At 42.9% G+C, this 20,584-nt stretch overlaps 1 protein-coding gene across 3 annotated transcripts in view; it reads left to right on the top strand.

Annotated features, from left to right (window-relative positions):
- Positions 1–20,584, top strand: part of SYK (spleen associated tyrosine kinase) — a 106,619-nt gene that overhangs the window by 64,291 nt on the left and 21,744 nt on the right. For 2 of the 3 annotated variants that reach the window (XM_040245999.1, XM_040245992.1), the window contains exons 4-9: positions 3,674–3,809; positions 6,905–6,986; positions 7,360–7,403; positions 9,072–9,140; positions 18,324–18,411; positions 19,989–20,166. In XM_040245999.1, the coding sequence (XP_040101933.1) occupies positions 3,674–3,809; positions 6,905–6,986; positions 7,360–7,403; positions 9,072–9,140; positions 18,324–18,411; positions 19,989–20,166 (597 nt within the window). The remainder of the gene's footprint in view (positions 1–3,673; positions 3,810–6,904; positions 6,987–7,359; positions 7,404–9,071; positions 9,141–18,323; positions 18,412–19,988; positions 20,167–20,584) is intronic. The other variant, XM_040246008.1, reaches the window with a different exon arrangement.

Genomic DNA, 20,584 nt, shown 5'->3' with positions numbered 1-20,584 from the left:
ACTAGCCTTTTCTCTTTCTGCTTTGGACATCCACATGACAAAGCCGGTGGGTGTCCCAGGACAGCGGGGGTCTTTTTGAGGAACAGGAGGGGGCCAGGAGGAGGAGGAGCTACTTCAGTTTCCAAACCAGTGTTTTCCATATGTTAGATTAAAAATAACCCAGCCCAGGATCTGCCTGCAGCCAACCAGCAGACACCTCACAGTTGCTGGCCGTTAGTGTCACCAAGCCTCTGGTCTTTGCCACCTACAGATGCTGGGCCTGTGGGTTTCCCTTCTTTGCCTCGTTTCCTGCCAGCTGCCTTGGGGGCCGCTCAGGCTGCATGTCCACGGTCGACTGTGCTCACCAAGTAGCTGTTGCCACGGTATCCCAGGAGCTGGCACAGGCTGCCTGTCTGGAGCTCTGCGAGAGAGACTCCTCCAGGGCCTCTTCTTGGGGGGATCCTCAAGGAAGTGTGTGCCTTTACAGAAATCGCTGATTGATTTCTGTCTCACACCAGCTCTCTTTTAATGCCATTTTTCTTATGAAATATTCAACACACACAAGAGTGCCTCACTCTATACATGTATCTTAATGGATAATTATAAAGCAAATGCCACCAAAGTCAAGAATTAAAATTGGAGCAGCATCACAGAAGGCCCCTCACTCACACCCATCCCGGAGAGGACATCACTTTCTGTACCCTTGTGTCCAGCATGCTCTGGCTCTAGAAAAGAGCCAGAGCTCTTTTTTTCTTTCACTTTTTACCACCTCGGTATACATTTCTCAATGAAATCGTTCAGATTTACCTATCTGGGAACTTCTTACAGGTAGAATCACAGAGTCCATTTATACTTATGAGAGTCACTTGTGCTTTGTATCACTGTCGTTTGTTCATTTTATTCATGACATTCTGTGGTATGAATACCCCAAGACTGACTTACTCTGTACTCAGCAGACACTTAGCTTGTTTACAATTTTTGATAATGACAGATAAAGCTGTTATAAACATCCCCACACACGTTATGGGTGCAGAATGCACGCATTTTGTATATCTTGGAGTGTATCGCTGACTCAGGGAATAAATAGGTTCAGTTTCAGTGAGTTAGTGAAGTCAGTAGAGAATTCCAAATTGTTTTCCAAAATGATTGAACCAGTTCATGCACCTGCTGGCAGTAAATGAAGGTGCCTTTTGCCCTCATTCTCAGCAATTTATTATTTTCCGTCTTTTTAACTTTTGCCAGTCTGGAAGGGGCATAATGTTATTTCCACTGTGGGCTTCATTTCCATTTCCCCATTTCTAATGAGGTGATTGCACCATTTCCCTGTCATTCTGCGATCCTCTGTCTGTTTTAACAATAAAATGTCAATCAAGACTTAAGGCAAGATAGAGTGATGGGCATTGGACATGGATTCAGAAAGTCAGAGTTCAGATCCATTTAATTGTCTCCAGGACCCAAAGGTCCAAGATACAAAGGTAAAAGTAAATTTAGTTGCTCACTCGTGTCCGACTCTTTGTGACCCCATGGACTGTAGCCCACCAGGCTCCTCCATCTACGGGATTTTCCAGCCAAGAATACCAGAGTGGGCTGCCATTTCCTTCTCCAGGGGATCTTCCCAACCCAGGGACTGAACCCAGGTCTCCAGCATTGCAGGCAGACTCTAAGCCAGCAGGGAAGCCCAAGACACAAAAGACTTGAAATCAAAGAGAATGGTATTTTGGAATGGCCTATGAACATCGTTATCCCAAGTTAACATTTTATATGTATTTGCATAAATTCTTAATGCTTCATATTTAGAATTTGTATAATTCTCTGAATCTTCAAACTATCCAATTTGTTTGCCACTGATGCTTATAAACTAAACAAAGCAGGGGTGAGTAATCCTGCCTTATAAAATAGCTTCCCTAAGAGATAAACTCAGTTCTTCCTCGTATAAAACTGTTTTTCCTCTTCTGTGTGGTTGTTTTTCGATTTGACAGCAGCCAACTGGCCTTAATGGGCCATGTGACCATGAAAGGGAGCTTACACTTTGGGGTGCAGGCGACCTGCTTGGGTTTGGGGGAAGGGCTGTTTTCACAGTGCAGAAGGTTTCAGAAGCAGTCCCGCAGAGGTCGAGGGGAGTCTGGGTGTGTCCCGCCACCCACACCAGCTGCCCTGAGCACTGAGGCATGGAAGGAACCTGTTCGCCGTGCACAGCCAAGCACAACTTAAAAGAAACTTATTTTTAAAACAAAGTTCCAACCCCATGTGACACAGCTGAGCTCTCATGTCCTGGACTCACTTTTTGAGATGAATCTACAAGGCCAAAAGTGACTGCGTCAGCTTCCAAAGCTGGTCCTGTGGATGTGGTCTCTTACAGCCAAGGGGAGGCATCAGAAATTTCCCCACAATGGGGAAATCCCATAACAGTTTTGGCACATTTGGGCCTCTTCCCAAAGTACAGTTGACTGGACACATTGCTTAACATTTGGGGGCCTCAGTTCCCTCATTTTAGAAGATGACAAGGCCGGCAAGGCTTTCTGGGACCTTCTGAGATCTCAGCGACTCACCCTCTCACATCTTGTGATCCCAAAGGTTTGAGTTGCTGAGAGGGGAAGATGGGCTGAGAATGGTGATGAGTAAGGAGTTCAGTTGGAGGAGGGGATTCACCTCCATTCTTCTGCCTTTGCAGCCCTCACCTAGACTGCACCCTCCCACAGTCCCACAGGTCTTCCTGGGCAAGGCAGAAGACCTCCCCCTGCAGGGAAATGGGTGTCTCTGTTTGGCATCAGGCTCACAAGTCTCATCCCTGGGTAAGGGAAGGGAGTGGCATCAAGGAGGGGACCAGGAGGCCCCTTGGGGACCAGGAGGCAGAGCCTGGGCAACCAGCACAGCCCTGTTTCTGATCATTGGTCCCCAGCCCCCAGTGGCGGATATTTTCTTCTCCTGGTGACATCATCTGATTCTATCGCATGGTGGTTTAGTCACTAAGTCATGTCCGACCCTATGGACTGTAGCCCAGCAGGCTCCTCTGTCCATGGCATTCTCCAGGCAACAATACAGGAGTGTGTTGTTATTTCCTTCTCCAGGGGATCTTCCTGACCCAGGAATCGAACCCAAGTCTCCTGCATTGTAGGCAGATTCTTTACCATGGGACATTTTAAGTACCAGTCCTGCTTTCTCCTCCCTGTAAAAGGGAGAGTGAGCTTGATGGAATGAAGAGGGTCCTAGGAAGTGGGAGCCTTTCCTGGCCTCCATCTGGGGTAGAGAATATTCCTAATTAAAATGCCCGCCAAACACCTGCTCCAGTGACACACCCTGGGCCGGGCGGGGGAACTGCACTGTCTGGAATCTAACCCAGAAGCAGACCTCATGGAAGAGAGGAGCCGAGTGCAGAGGGCTGCACAGACTCCACTGTTCCGGGGTACGGTGGGATTCATGTGCCCGTGCCCTGAGCCAAGTTGTGCTCCAGGTGAATGGAGGACTCACCCCCAGAGCCTGGGCCTCTCCTGACATCCCCTCAGTGTTCCCAAGCCCACTGGGTGTTCCTTGTTTGGGACTTGAGGTGTCATCAAGCTGTGAGCTGGGCCTCCCTGGGTACCAAGCCCTTGACCCCGAGGTCAAGACGCTGCTGCAGGCTGCCTGCCCAGGGCGCTCCTCCCCACCCCCGGCAGGCAGGAGGAGTGATGGTGACACACTGTCTTCTCTCTTCCAGGATCAGGGCCAAGGACAACGGGTCCTACGCCCTGTGCCTGCTGCACGAGGGCAAGGTGCTGCACTACCGCATCGACAAGGACAAAACGGGGAAGCTCTCCATCCCTGGTGGGAAGAACTTCGACACTCTCTGGCAGGTGCACGTCCTCCTGGACCTTTACAGAAGACCTGGGTCCTTGCTGAGACCTGCCCAATCAGAGTCCACACTGCCCCCTCCAGCTTCCTGGATGCGTTGGTCTAGGGTTACCACGTTAGGTGACTGAGGCTCCCATAGCTCGTTCAGGGCCCCTCGGCTCTTGGCACGAGGCAGTGGTCCCTATCCAGGACTACACGTGGTTTAACAGGAGATCCCGCCTTAAGGCACTAGAGACGTTCTACCTGGAGCCCAGAGCGGCCTTTCAGACAAATACACAGTAAAGAAAGGTGTAGATGGCTGGGAAGGGAGTCTTAAAGGTGGCTAATCAGACTATTCTTTGCATTGTGAGAGGCCAAATTTAATATAAAATGTCAAGTGCCATTCTTGCTGCAAAATGAATCACTGCAAAATTAAGGCAACCTAATGGTCATCATTTCCTGCGTGTCAGGCTGCCACCTGTATAGGTTTATCCACCCCTGGCCTAAAAAGGAGTTCGTCTTAACCCACCTGATAGTAAAGCCTGAAGCAATGTGTAATATGAGAGTTACTTAGGCACTAGTCAGCTCTAATCCAGTGTCCACCCCTGCTTTCCACCAGGTACGAACGACTTGGCTTCATTCTAAATCACAGCTCCATGAGGAAATGGCAGAACATCCTATAAACTGTAGTGGGCCCAGAGGCAGAGAAAACCAAAGGACTCTCCCACCCCAAGAACGACAGCTACATTGAGTTTTTGTAGGTGCAGGATGTCACTAGGGAAGGGTTCAAATGTCCACACCAGGCCCCACCAGGAACTTCATGGGTGGCACCAGCAGGAAAGTACCAGGCTCAAAAAATCTTGTCTTTTTAAAACCTGAGATCAGGGATCGCTATTACCTTTAAAGCACTCAGAGTAACCACCACATGATGTATTTTGGCTCTTACCTGTAGCTGGAAGAAAATCTTTTTCTTTGCATGCTGGGTATTTTAATATTCATGCATATCAGTCATAACGCTGACATTATCTTTTGGTTTGTAGCTCATTGACGTGTAGCTCATTATTGACCATAGTCTTTGCTTTATTTTAATGGTATCGTTTTGAAAGAGTGTTTGCCCAGTGCAAATCAGAGAGATGAGTAGGGAATATTGCCTTCTGGAATTAATTTCCCATCAGAGACTCTCACCTCCTACAAGAATCACTGATGGTGTGCATTGAAAGGCACTGGCCTCCATCCGTCAGTCTGATGCTTGAAGGTCCTGGGCTCCATCACTGCTACACAGCCAATGGGTTTCTCCTAAATGACCATTTTCCCTGAGTGAGTCCACTCACAATCTCCAAGTCTGCATGCTGACTTTAATGTTAAACATCTTTAATTGTTGGAAAATTCCTTCCCAAGACTTTTTCCTATATTTACTGATTCTGCTACCATATCATAGTAGTCAGCCTTAATTAAATCTTTCCCCTGTGTGTTTGTTTAAGAAAGAGCCTCAAAAGTGCCAGCAGGACCTTCCATTTTCATGAGTGTGATTTCATTGTTCTTTCTTGACAACAATAAGGTTCCACGGTACCCTTCCCCTACCCAGGAATTTGGTGCTGTTTTTCTGAGAGTTGGCAATCACTTCACTACTCTAGTTTTCCTTTCTGTAGAGAAAGAATCAACACACTTATGGATCACGTCTGGCCCTGAGCTGCTTTTGTGTAGTCCCTAAAGAAAAATGGTTTCTATATTTTAAAGGGTGTTTTTTTTTTAAAATAAAGAACTATGTGACAGAGATGATATGTGGAATGAAAAGACCTAAAATATCAGTATCTGGCCCTTTACAGAAAATGTTTGCGTACCCTTGGCCAAGAGGGAAATGTTTATGTATATGCCCACCTCCCACCCATCCTTTTGGAGTAGATTGTCTGAAACCATAAGCATGTAAGGAGATATTTGAATGATACTGCAGGTATACATGGGATATTTCAGCTGTTGTAAGGATCTCAGTACTATGTCTGAGAACACACTGTTGCATTTAACAGAACAGAGAGAGCTTTGCTGTCCATTTCAGTAGTGTGTTAGGGCTGGTTATACTGGAATATTTATAAAGAGGGTGGATCTCATGTTATGTTCTTTCCGCAATAAAATAAAATTTAAAAGAAGAACGCTCCCTGGGAAGATAAAATATATTCATTCAATGAACATTTACCCAAATAGGTAAGTTTTGAGAGAAAAAAAAATGTTTAGGAGCCAAGAGTCCATAACTGGAAAAGGAATCAATAAATAGATAAGAAAGAAATATCAGATAGAAGGATTTTAGTTTGTCTGAAGAGGAAATGTCTGTTTGAGAAAAGAAAATGTGAAAACTAAGGCTGTCTTCCTGTTGCATAATTTTGATTAGGTATAAATAAATCTACTTGCCATTCATTTCCTTTTTAATATAGGAATCAGACGTCATGATTCATAGTTTCCTGGGCACCATTAGCCAAGGGTGTCCATGTTCTGTGAACATAAGGCCATTCTCCAAAGGGCCAGCCTTCTCCATGCCCTGGATCTTATATCACTCGTGCAGTGATATCTTCTCTCTGAAACTTTTGGGCTGAGTTATTTGGTCCCTCCAAAGCCTTTGCCCAAAGCACTAATACAGAATCAATTACTCTACATTATAATTCATTTATAGCCTTCTCCACCAAGGAAGTAAGCACCTCAACAGTAAGAAATGTGTCTCATTCACCATAGTTTACCTTTTGTCCTATCTCAGGGCCTACCAAACAACAGAATGTTTGTTGAAAGACAGAATAAATGAATTCATTGTTATAGTATCACATGGATATAGAAGAATATAAACAAAGACACGCGACTTACCACCAAAGAAAGAAAGAAGGAAGGAAAGGAAGGAAGGAGGGAAGGGAGCAAGGAGTAGAATAAGGTTAAAAAGGGAAGGTGGCATGTGGACTTCTGCCAGAAGTCTGAGAGTGGCAGAAAAGAGGTGTAGGGAGGAATCAGGAAGACCACCTGTTGTTTAGGGCCGTCCTTGAATCATTTTTAAAATCCAAAAGGGGAGTCAGCTGCTCCAGGTAAGGAGCATTTCCTGCCCCCATTATTTATGATACTTTCTTACTTTTTTCTTTTTCAGCTGGTCGAGCATTATTCTTATAAATCAGATGGTTTGTTAAGAGTTCTTACAGTTCCATGTCAAAAAATTGGCGGGCAATCGGGTGAGTAGCCAAGACATTGGAGTTCCACTCTTTCAGATGCTGATAATAATCAGCCTCATTTTAAATCTGATCTGTTGCAAAGTCAAACCAGATGGGATGAGACTTTGGTTTTAACGATTGATTAAAATGATTACTCCAACTGTATATTTATCATTCATCAAAAGCTAGTCAATAACTTTAAAAATGGATTTGTTTTTATTGCTTATATGAGAAAATTGAATGAAAGAGGATAACAAGAAATGTATGCAGAAAATATATCTGCTTCTCAAGCAGTAATATTTTACAGTCATGTTGATTGATCTGCAGTGGGGGAGGGGATTAATGGATGGTTTTCACTGACACAGCACTAATTGTGCATGTTCTTTCTAACCAGGAAATATTAACTTCCGTCCACAACTTCCAAGTTCTCATCCTGGGGTAAGTGTTACTTAGCCAGGCCATTAATGAGGAAGCAGTTGTATATCAGCACAATGAAAAGTATTTTTAGACAAAGGAGTTATGGTCATTGCTTTTATCACACTTGATAAACTGGGATTGCTGGTGCAGCTAGAATCAGCCTGTTTTCAGTTCTGAGCTAGCTAAGTTAGCTTCTTTGGTAGGTTAAAATCCCTCCATTTCCTAAAAGTATATGAAATATCCATGTAACCCAATGTTAAATCAGAAAGATACCTCCTGGTAGATTTTGGAAATGGTAACATATTGTTCAGGCTCAGCCCTGACCCATCCGTGAGGAGTCACGTGTATGGTCACTGTGACCACATGCATGATGGGTAGTAAGCTGGGTATATAAAGTGTCTCAGTGAGGTTGACTGCCAAACTCTTTTGGTTAAATCAACCAAGACATTGTTATCAGAAAACTCACCCTTTCCAGGAAAGCTGCTTTGGCCATAGCTTGGTGGAGGAAGGCTTGGAATGGGGGTGCTTGGTGCTATCACTTGAGAGAAGAAGCTTCTAAAAAAGGATGGAGTTGAAAGCTTGGCAAGAACCCACCACCCCCTCCACATCAGTGGGTGGTAAGAATGTGATCTCTCCACACTTCTACATGTGGGTTTGGCCAACACATGCCTGATGCTCCTGAAGAGAGAGAATTCCAGCTCTCTCTTCCCTCCAGACTATTAGGAGCTGACACACAGATTTATACTCCAAGCAGGAATTATGTCCTGCTACTTTGAAGGGGACCTCACTGTGGACCTTTGATGCCCTTTAATGCCATTTGTGAGGTTTAAAAATTCCCCCAACATGAGCTATGTGCTCTATACCTCACTTTCTGCCCGTTAACCCTTAAAATCTGTAGAAGATGAAATGAACCCTCTACCCGTGATAGAGGCTATTGACTTGTTCAGAAGCTGCACCTATGCTAAACCAAGCAGTCTGTCTGAGGCAGCTCTTGTCCCTGAATCAAGGGAACTGAAATGCCAGTGAACTTTGGGGTCAGCTTCTAAAGTAAAGCACCATTATGGAGTCATCATTTTGTTTTACCCTTTACATGACTCATGAGCCTGGCAAGTCAACTTTAAGATTTTATCCACCATGGGACAGGTCCATTTTTGCTCTAAGAGGCATGTGGGCTTAGGGGTGAGAACTTTAAAAGAATATCATGGCTTCTCTTTAGTTGTGCATCACGTAATGGCTTCAAGGAGTTAGACATTTTGGAAAAAGTTTTTACTGACTATATAAAAATATGCATGTTCCCTAAGGGTCCAACTCAGTGAATTCCACAAGTATCATGGAACCAGCACCCAGAAGTAACAAAATTGGGCTTTCAGAATTAGTTTCTTTAGGATGATTTGTCTTCAGTTTGACAATAATTATATACGAAAAGTGGGCTATTTAATATGAAAACTTGAATCTTATAGCCTTTCATGGAAAATATTGCCAAAATATTTTCCCAGATCCTTCTACTCAAATAGTAGGCTTTTCTTGAAGCCTTTCTGGTGATCACATGTTGCCTCTAGTGCATTTCATCAACAGAATCTTGAGGGGGTTACTGTAATTATAGAACAGCTAAAATAACATGTCATGTAAGGTAGCCTGTATTTGTTTTCTGAAACATTTACTATTCCTCTTTGCCATTATGGTTTCTAGACTTGGTCAGCGGGTGGAATAATCTCAAGAATCAAATCATACTCCTTCCCAAAGCGTGACCACAGAAAGGTGCTAAAGAGTCCCCTGCTTGCTGTCCCTGACTAAGTGGTAGGACAGACCCGCACTCAGCACCCACGCTCTGCCCTGTGGCTGGCCCTCCGTGTGCACTGCTGCCGACCCTCCTGCTGCTCTGGTCTCATGTCCCTGCCATGTGTAGCCCTCATGGGCAGCCCGTGCCCAGTACTCATTGTGCTTTCCATGTGGGTCCAAGTCCCTCTGCTGCAAAGTCCATCACCGTGAGCATGCTCTCTCTGCTACAGTGTGCACTTGGAAGTCGTCTCCGTCAGTGTAATAAGTGAGGGAATTCTCATATGGGAAAGTATTTTCAAAGGAAACCAGAATCACATGCTGCAGTGTTATGGTAATTGACTAGATAAATTACACGTTGGTGGAAGGAATAGCCAAAGTAGAGTGGACCCTGCCCAGTGACTACACAAGGTCATTGATTTTATAAATATCAAGTGCCATAGTAACTTCATTGTGGCTGTAGAGTTCCAACACAGAACCTGAAGTATAACATATATAAAGACAAGGTGGAATTTGAGGATTAAAACATCATTTTTACTTATGAGACAGTAAAGCTGACATCATATGGACTTTCCTGATGGCTCAATGGCAAAGAACCCACCTGCCAACAGAGGATACACGGGTTTGATCTCTGGCTCTGGAAAATCCCCTGGAGAAGGAAATGGCAATCTACTCCAGTATTCTTGCCTGAGAAATCCCATGGACAGTGGAGCCTGGTGGGCTACAGTTCACAGGGTTGCAAAAGACACGTCTTAGTGACTAAACAATAGCAACAAAAGCTGACATATTGCATATTCATATTTTGCTGTATGATTGAATTATGAGGTAAATAAAAAGGTTTTTTAATGACTCAGTTATAATGAATCACCTCCTTCAGGAAATATTTATAACATGTATATGGATTTCTTATTTTTTAGTTTTATCATTGTGGTATAAAGTTATTTTATTAATAATTCTTTCCATTTTCATATCCAGTTAGTACTTTTCCAGACATGTGTGCTTTAGTTGCTCAGTCGTGTTTGACTCTCTGTGGCCCCGTGGATGGTAGCCCACCAGGCTCCTCTGTCTGAGGGGATTCTCCAGGCTAGAATACTGGAGTGGGTTGCCATGCCTTCCCCCAGGGCATCTTCCCAACCCAGGGATTGAAGCCAGGTCTCCCATAGGTGGATTCTTTACCATCTGAACCACGAGGGAAGCCCAAGAATAATGGAGTGAATAGCCTATTCCTTCTTCAGGGGAACTTCCCAACCCAGCAATTGAACCAGGCTCTCCTGTATCGCAGGCAGATTTTTTATCAGCTGAGCTACCTGAGAAGCCCCTTTTCTAGACATGTCAGCATACAATCAAGCATCAGTTCATAAAGCAGATTGCCTGAAGTACTTAGCAGAAACAACATAAATGAAAAGCATAAAAGCCCTGAGATTTTCTTTCCAAGTGGGCTGTTATATTCTAGATATTTTCAATCTTGTTGACTACAAAAAAGAGAAGTGAGTTTAATGTAGTGTTTGAGGGGGAAAGTTAGGTGATAAACCTGAATGGAGTAACTATCTGTTTTGAGGCCACATTCCCAGTCAGGGTGGATCAGCTCATGGGAAACCTCAGTTATGCTGAGGCCTTGCTCTTAGAGGGGTGACCCTGAGGGCTGTCCACGCCAGGGTGGCATGTTAGGAGCTGGAAGGCTGGGGAGTTGTCAAGGGAACGCATGCTAGGCCAGTACCACTTTTGCCCCATGATTTCGTGTTTGTTTCAAGCCACCAAGGCCAATAGGTGATTGAGGCTTGGCCTTGAAGAGGTCAACATTCCCCATGGTCCAAGGTGAACTATCCACAGCTGCACCTTCTGGCCCTCCTGGCCCTCAACCCCTGTCAGCCTTCACCCCTTCTCCTTGGGGAAGGCACACCTAGTTGTCAAGATGGCATCCCATAGGGCCATATTCTGGGGAAAATAGGCCAGATGGTGCCCCATCAACTGAGGTGATTCAAAATATGCTCTGGTTCAGGGTGCTTTTCAACCATGAGTCATCTCTTTGAGTCCTTAATCAAACACTGCATTGATAAAACTTCATATTATAGTACAACTTGGGGAAGGACACTGAGTTGCCCATTCATGGAGCCCCATCGGCAGGCTTAGAACCTTTCACTCACCTGGCTTCCTTGGCCCCTCCATGCATGGAGTATGTGTAGCAGCCATGGAGGGGTGCCTGTGGACTTGGACCACACTCTTGACTCCCACCACTTGTTTATTCATCCTTCTCTTTCTGGCGGCCCAAGGCCTGTGTGCTGATGCACAGTCCTCCACCCATGTGCAGTCCCAGACATAAGCAGTTTCACTGCAGAGAAGACACAGCTTTCCACGTTTACCTTAATTCTGTAGTGTCCAAGGGCATCATTCAGGGTTCACCCAGGAGAATGTGATCAGTCAGAGGTTTATACATGAAACACCCACAGTGCACTCACACACATACACACACATAGATACATTTTTAACACACATAAGTACATGTTTATATAAACGTCTGTATACATGTACACACACACACATATATATATTGACTTATCACTAGCCTTACACAACTGTTGGGGCAAGTTCAATGTCCATAGGGCAAGTCATCAGGAAGGGAGGATAACAAGGTGGAACTGTCAGTAACTCCCCTGCCGCACCCCTCTTAGAAAAGTCTCAACCTCTTCTAAGAACTCTTGACTTATTCAGTCAAGCCCACCCAGGATAATCTCCCTAAATAAAAGCAACTAATTAAGAATTTTAATTACCTCTCCAAAATCCCTCCACAGCAGCACCATGATCATAGTTTGAGTCAGTAACAGAGCACTATCATTCAGGCCAGTCAGGGTGACACATTAAGGTGCTGTCACCACAGGAAACAGTAACCCAGCCTGTGATGAACCAAGCCCCTCTCCTGCCCCGTGGTCATCCCCAGCAGCCCAAAGCCCACCCACCCACCCACAGTGATACAGAAGTATCCAGAAAATAAGATTCAGTAGGCCTTTAGATGAAAGAAGAATGTCTAAAGAAATTGAAGAAAGCATCAGCAAGACTACCAAAAAATAAAAGATGTGTGGATAAGAACCAAAACATCTTCCAAAGAAACATAAAAACTTGGAATAAATATTAGCAGTGATCATATACATATATATATATATACACATATCCATATATAAGGTCAATATCTTTACTATATAAAGAAATTATATGAATCAATAAAAGTTTTAACTATCTAATAGGTTACTGGGCATAGGATAGTTTATAGGAAAGAAAATATAAACAGTTCTTAAGCATAGGAAAAGCTGTTGCATTTCATAATAAGAGAAATGTGAGTTAAAACTATGGTGCTCTCTTATGTCCAGCTGTAAAACTAGCCCAAATAAATAAGCTTGGTGACACCACACAACAAGTGTGTGGTGAGTAAGCTGTGCTTTATTGGAGAAGTGTGAAATGGTACATGTCTAACATTGTATCATTGACAAGACTGGAAATAATTTAAAAATCAATGGGAAATAAATGAAATCAGTTATGATAAAATTCATACCACGATGGGTAGCTGAGATATAGAGTCATTTCCAAAATGCAATGTTAATTGAAGATGACAAAGTTGGGCACATATATATGTGCTGATACAGTGTAGAATGTTCTAGAAGAATATAGCAAATACTGATAGCACTAGTTGCCTTGGGAGTAGGAAATGGTGCGTCAAGGAGACCCATCTTTTCATTGAAACCCTGTTGTGCTTTTTAAAATTTGCCCCTCTAAAATTACTTAATCACTTTTAAAAGACAATTAAATATTAGAAGCTAATTAATCTGGTTAATACTGTGGAAATACTTTTCTGGCTAAAAGAGGGCTATTGTCTATTTAAATTTATAACAGCTTTGAAGTATGCATTGAACTTTCATAAAAGCCAAAAATATCAGTAGTTCATTAATAAAGAGAAACATTGTATGATTTAGGCAATGAATTAAAAATATTTTAATTGCTCACCGGAAATATTTTAGCAGAACTAATACTTAGGTCTTAAAAACTAAAAGAGAAATTTTCCATTATTTAACCAGTCATGAATAAGACTTGTGGGAATTATGTCAAATATCCCATCCGTTGAGGTATAAATAAATTTCTTGAATTTGTTTATTTGTTCAATATGAATAGTTGTTTTTTAAATAATTCAGGCACAAAATGGACATGCTAGAACCTGAATTAACTCTAGTATGCAGATAGTTAATGACAAATGTATTATGATTTGCAGAATATTATTAATCAGATAATTTGAAATGTTATGACAAAAACTTAAGGGCGGGAGTATTTTTCTTTAGAGATTAGTAACATTTTAACACTTGAAATTATGAATGACTTTAACTGAAGAATAATTCAAGTAAAATCTACCCTCTCCTTGCTTCCTGCCATCACTTACTCTAAGGACTGTTAATCCTTACATGGATAAAATTCCTCCTATTGTTAGCATTGGAATATTTTTCTTTGCTGCTTTAAGTATGTAAACCAATCCTTCTATTGAGGATGACTGTCAGTTTGAACAACAGCAGCCTTAAAGACTGTGCTTCTATTTCAGAGTTCAAAGGCACGTTCTCTAAGATGAAACATAGTGTTCACATTTGTCTTAGTTGTGGAAAAATGTTCCAGAATTTCAAATTCAAATCCATTTTTCATGTTTTATTCCAGCACCTACATTGTTGATTGGAATACTTTTAGACATTTTAACACGATTCACGAAGAATCAGCTAGGAGAAAGAAAGGAGTTCTTAAATCATACCCATGTACTTGGTAATGTGGAAGCAGTGGGCCACACCCTTAAGAAAATGTTTCCACATCATTATAAAGGACCAGGTTTAGATCTTTGCTTCTAAGGTGAAGGAAAATTAATTATGACAGCCAAGTGCTTATTTTTGTGGATCTGAAGCAATGTTAATTGAAGATGACAAAGTTGGGCACATATATATGTGCTGATACAGTGTAGAATGTTCTAGAAGAATATAGCAAATACTGATAGCACTAGTTGCCTTGGGAGTAGGAAATGGTGTGTCAAGGAGACCCAGATTATTTCATGCCCTGACCAAGGAGAGTCTGCCTTTAGCTCTGCAACCTTGGATTGAGACCAAAGACATTCCACTGAAGACCAGAACTGTGTCTGGTTTGGGCAGCTAAAATTTCTGAAGCCTCCTGGCTCTTTTTGTCATTGCAGTGGTGACAAGCATTGAATATATTGTCATCATTATTACTGCTATTACCTGACTTGAAAATGTGTTTTAAGTCTAAAAATTAAGGTCTAGAAATGAAAATCAGAATACCTGGCAAACAACATTTCCGAGTCAGGAAACTCTGAATTAGCTCCATAAAAGCATGTATTTTTCTCTTTTGTTCACTTCTGAATCTATACTTTTTTAAAATAGGCACTCAAAGGATATTTGTCAAATAAATTCTCTACTTGCAGCTAAGTAGCCAACAAGAGATCAAGGATCATAATTTATAACCTGTGCTGTGCTGTGCTTAGTCACTCAGTTGTGCCTGACACTTTTCAAGCCCATGGACTGTAGCACGCCAGGCTCCTCTGTCCATGGGGATTCTCCAGGCAAGAATACTGGAGTAGGTTGCCATGCCTTCCTCCAGGGGGATCTTCCCAGCCTGAACAAATACTATTTTTATTATTGTGGAGTGATATGTTTTTACTTGAATTTACAAAACTTAAAACTCACAAATTGCTCTTTGGAAGGTGGAAAGCTAAGGTAGCTAGTGACATCTAGTGGTGTCCTGCAAGTTTGACTTCAGTTTCAAATGTCAGCAAAAGTAGGGGGAAAGCAACAGTCAACATTTCATTGATACCTTGTTCTCTATGCAGAAAAGGGGATGTTATTGTTAGGGCAGAATAAATGATAAAATACAGATCAGAAATAATAACCACAGATGATATAATGGATCAGCAATACATTTTTCATTAAATTAAAAGGCATTTCAATTCTAAGTATTAACAATACTTTCCTAGTTTATCATTTTGCCTTAGAGTTCATTGTTTACAAAGTCCTCAAATCTTCTTTTCAATCAAGTATTTGATTCCACAGGGTTTTGTTGTTGTTCTACTGAAGGGTAGAATCACCAAGTGCTTTGGGAAAGATGAAACTTGCATTAGTAGCTTCATCTTCAAATAAAGTCAATACGGCCTTTTTAACAGACACAGTAGAAAAACCTCCCATTTTTTCCAAAGAGCATTCTCTTTGGAGTATATTTCCATTCTCTGTCCCAGTCAGGGCAAGGAGGGCCAAGGGGTCCAGGCAGGGAGCTGATGTGGTTATTGAGGGAAACTCTGCATATAGGCTGCAAGGGCTGGTGGTCTAAGTGGGCAGTGTTGAAATGAAGCCCTTGAACCATCTCGGCTTAAAAGATGGGGCTCAACCTTCTCAAGAGGAGACCCACAACCCATTTTCTTATCCATAGACAAGACAGACAAGGGATGAACACCACACAGCCAATCAAAGTATGGATCACTCTGTCCAGGGCTGTAGGCAAACTGTGGCCATCACCACTCATTCCTACTCCTCATGCCCTAGTGTCTTTTTCAGTACTTTTTACATCCCCACCTCTGTTTTTAAATTCTCCCTGGCAGGATTCATATCGCAGATCATTGCATTCTGGCTTCAAATGTAACAGCCTTTATGAAGTCTTTCTGCTCCGACAGCCTTTATGAAGTCTTTCTGCTCCGGAGAACATCCCTTCAGGGTGGAGGGGCTGCAGTCCTGGGATACATCCCTAAGTGGGCAAAAAGTGGGAGGCCTTCCAGTGCAGAGAAGGGGTATCAATGCCTTCTCCTTGTCCATGATGGCTGGTCCTAGGGTCATGGTTTTGCTTTTGAATTCAGAACCTTCCTACCTCGAGGGCAAAAATCAGAGAAATTGAAATGATAGTCAGTGAGAACCTAAAAGAGAATTTATTTTTTAATTTGAAAACTATTTCAACCTTGTAGTTTGATTACCAGAGGGGACTAAGCAGAGCAGGAGTATGGCAAGCTTTGGGAATTACCTAATTTCTCCTAGGACAGTTCCATTGAGACAGGGTAATTATAAATAAAAAGTGAACTAACTGTATATCCAAGAGTCTTATAATCATATGTTAATTTTTTAAAGTGGTATATTGTTATTTGGAATTATCCACACCTATTAATAGAAGAACTTGAGAGAGAATTCATTTTTAAATCACATTAATTAAAAGTGTTTACATTTCACACTTCCCAGTCTGAAGTTTATCTCCATTCATTCATTCCTTCATGTTATGTTTGTTGAACACATTTTTATTTAGCAGTGGTTGAGTGAACAATTTAGCAACAAAGCTCTGATGCAGTAAATCAATGATTATATCCCCTGTGACTTGTAATCTGTTTTCATTCTTGATACATCACAGCTGTTTCTATTAAACTGTTTGATAAGAATGCTGAGAAAGTGGATCAGAAAATGGATACAATGGCATTCCATTGACACATAAGAGCGAATGTCCTTTAGCTTGTCAGAAGGGCCTTTGCCATGTTGAGCCAGGGCTCTATAGAGCTCGGTAAGTAGCAAGAAGACAGTTTCAGGCACAGGTAACCATGTCGCAGAAGTGATGCACTGTGGTTTCATTACTGTACTTTGGATCCCGAGCTGGGGATGTCAGGAAGGCAGGTGAACATTCTGTGTGTGCCAGTAGATAACCAACTGTGTAAAATTCAGCTTACTGTCTGTTTCTCTAAATTTCTCCAGAATATGGCAGTATCTCATTTCTTCATGGCCAGTGTTTGGGCACTGCTTTAAAAAAAAAAAAAACGGGTATATAAAATTTCTTTCTACTCAGTTCATGCCACAAAGATAATTTGAACCATGGTTTTTCTGTGAACCAAATTTAGTAGCAATATCCTTGTTTGGGGGCTTCCCGGTTAGCTCAGCTGGTAAAGAATCCGGTTGCAATGCAGGATGACCCTGGTTCAATTCCTGAGTCAGGAAGATCCCCGGAGAAGGGATAGGCTACCCACTCCAGTATCCTTGGGCTCCCCTGGTGCCTCAGACAGTAAATAATCCACCTGCAATGTGGAAGACCTAGGTTCAGTCTCTGGGTTGGGAAGATCCCCTGGAAGAGGGCATGGCAACGCATTCCAGTATTCTTGCTGGAGAATCCCCATGGACAGAGGAACCTGGCGGGCTAGAGTCCATGGGGTCACAAAGAGTCGGACATGAGTAAGTGACTAAGCACACACCTTTGTTTTTAGTTAAGGATAAATGTAGATCTCCACTGAGATGGAGACTTTTGGAAGGGAAAAGATATAAGAATATAACAGTGGATTTGCCCCCATTATTTCCTGCTGCAAACTGATGCAAATCAAATAAATAATAAGGAAAGTTGCCATTAATAATGGCCAGCAAGTCTTTTTATCAGCGTCAGTTACCTGCTCTGGGTACAGGGAAGAAATACCTGCCTTCAGGTTAGCAAAAACAGGCTTCCCTGTCTCAAAGCGTTGGTAGATGATGAAAATGACGATTGTGACAATTAACAGGTGGGGCACTAGACCCTGGGATGCTAGCAGCCGCTTCATCTTGGTACCTCTAGCTTACTGACCAGACCAACACTGCCCTCTGGGATCTACCCAAATGTTGCTAGATCTCCACAGATTGTAAAGATACATGTGGATACTGAGAATTCATGGATGCTTTAGAGTTGGGAAGTGGGTTGAAGCAGCTGGTGGATACTTAATGTTTCTTTTTCAATAACTTCTCTGTAATATTAGAAAAAATTAATGGAGGAGAATGAATCCAATGGGATAATGAAAATACTCAGCATCTTTTAGCAAGTGGAAGTAGGATTTGAAAGGGCAAGTAAGTAGGCAGGAATTCCACCAAAACAGTTCTGGTTAATTCTCTCACAACACCCCCTGGGATCCCTGCAGGCCCCTTCTGTTATAGAAGCATGAGTTTTATTTAGACTTCACAGCATCCCATCAGTTGCCCGGAGAATGAGATAAGCCATGCTGTTGTTGTTGTTTTCCTGTCTCTTTTCCTGGTTCCTTCCTTTGTCTTCCCTGCTTAAGTTACGATGTGATTATTTGAAAATAAAAATTAGTATGCAGGCCAACTCAACAGTGTTATTCATGAAGAAAAATGAGCTGTTATCATTTGTGTGCCTCAGGCCCGCACATCCTCAGGGAACCAGGTGGATAGTTCTACAACATTCAACCCATACGAGCCAGACCGAGGACCGTGGGCCAATGAGAGAGGTAAGAGCTGCCCCTTTAGTCCTGGGCATTCACAGCGCAAGAATGCCTCCCACAGTCCCTTGCAAATGGCAGGGCAGGCTCACCCTGCTGTCAGCAGCTGTTACAGGCGCTGCTTAGCAGTGAGTGATCCTGTCATCTGGGGGCAGGTGGAAGATGCCATGTGTCTGCGAGTAGTGGTGTCTGTTGGATAAAATGGTCTGTACAGCCTCCTTCACAAAAAATGAGCCATGTTGAAAATATCCTTCAAACCCCCTGCTTCAGAATATTTCACCTTTTCCAGTAATAACTAACGCTACTTAAAGTTTCCATTTCTAAGATCTGTTCTTGGAAAGATGTCTGTGTCCAGGAGTAAATTCAGATGGAGGTCCAACAATGAGTAGCTGGTAAAAACTGAAGAAACATCTAAGTTTTGGGATTCTAGACATGTTCAGGAAACTACAGCGATTTTGTGAGGGTAGGAGGGGAAGCACCCCTTCAAACTCACAAGGCCTCTATTAGACTGGTCAGAAATGGGGCCTCTGGATCAGCTTCTTAGATTTTCTAGGTGGCCCCAGGTTTTCGTTTTAGTTGGTAAATTTGATCTATTTAATGCTACAAAAAATCAACCCCAAAGTTAGTAGCTTAAATCAGCGACAGTTATGCAGATCAGGAATCTGGGCAAGGCTGAACTGTGCCGTGGTGGCATGGGGACTCGTACAGGCAGATCGGGGGTGGAGTTGGGCCAGCAGGAGTGGAGACCATGGTGGGACTAGAACCAAGGCACTGGAGGCCAGCCAGCATCTTTCATCTCCAGGATATGGAGCCTCAGAGACTCTTCATCTGGTCTCTCCACCTGGACTGGCTGGGGAATTCTCACAGCATAGAAGGATCCAGGGCAGTTGAACAACAGCACGGAGTCTGAAGCTTCAAGAGTCCCAGCAACCCAGACAGAAGGGGCATAGCCTTTAGGACCTGGCCTGAGTAAATCACAAACATCACTACTTATATGTACTCTATCCATGGACATGATTACAGAAGCCACGGAGGGGAGGTGACATAGACCCCGCCTCTCAGTGAAGGAGGGCCAGGATTTTCAGACAGTTTAAAGGCACCACAGTCCATTAGGAGGGCCACATCCCAGGAGGTGCTAATGGTAAAGAATCCACCTGCCAGTGCAGGTAAGGCAAGAGATACAGGCTCAGCCCTTGGGTTGGGAGAATCCTCTGGAGTAGAGGGTGGCAACCACTCCAGTATGCTTGCCTGGAAAATTCCAGAGGAGCCTGGCAGACTACAGTCCATAGGATCCCAAAGATTTGGACACGACTGAGCACATCCATCTCTGCTGCTGACAGGAAAACTCTTTCTTGATGTACTTTAGTGCAAGAACAGGGGTCAAGTACAACAAAGATGAGGGCCTTTTTCCTACCCTGCCATAGCTGGGAAAGGCTGTGTCTCAAGTGCTCGCAGGCACTATAAATGCCCAAGATAACCAAGGTCATGAAAGGCAAGGCATGACCCCAGGAGGCAAGAGCAGGGGACAATGGCAGTTTCACATGGGATCAAGTTCACGGGCTGTAAGTTTCTTAACTCCTTTTCAGAAGCTCAGCGAGAAGCCTTGCCCATGGACACTGAGGTCTACGAAAGCCCCTATGCAGACCCCGAGGAGATCCGGCCTAAGGAGGTCTACCTGGACCGGAAGCTGCTGACCCTGGAGGACAAGGAACTAGGCTCTGGGAACTTTGGGACTGTGAAGAAGGGCTATTACCAGATGAAAAAGTAAGTCAAAAGTTTGCACCATTCCCTGCACTTATTCTCATGTGAGCTTACATTCTAGAAACTACCACATATACATGTATCATGTTCTTTTAATCCCAGACACAAAATGTAATGTGGCATGGCTAAACCCTTTGTAATTTATCATACAATTTTTGTTCATTTCTGGTACAATTACAATGAAAGCATCCATTATATATATTAACTGTGTATGTAATAGTTTAGATGTATTGTGTGTCCCTTATAGCGAATTAAGAAATAGAGTCGATGAAAATAGAAGAAAATAAATATATCATATTTTACCACTCAAACACTGCAACCATTAACAAACCTGAGTGTCTGTAATTTTCAGATCTTTATATGCACATGCATACACATATGTATTATTTAAGATGCAATTGAGCGACTTCACTTTCACTTT

The sequence above is a fragment of the Oryx dammah genome, unplaced genomic scaffold (assembly GCF_014754425.2).
Source record: "Oryx dammah isolate SB20612 unplaced genomic scaffold, SCBI_Odam_1.1 HiC_scaffold_1, whole genome shotgun sequence".
NCBI classification, from domain to species: Eukaryota; Metazoa; Chordata; class Mammalia; order Artiodactyla; family Bovidae; genus Oryx; species Oryx dammah.
This window is presented reverse-complemented; position numbering and strand designations above follow the sequence as displayed.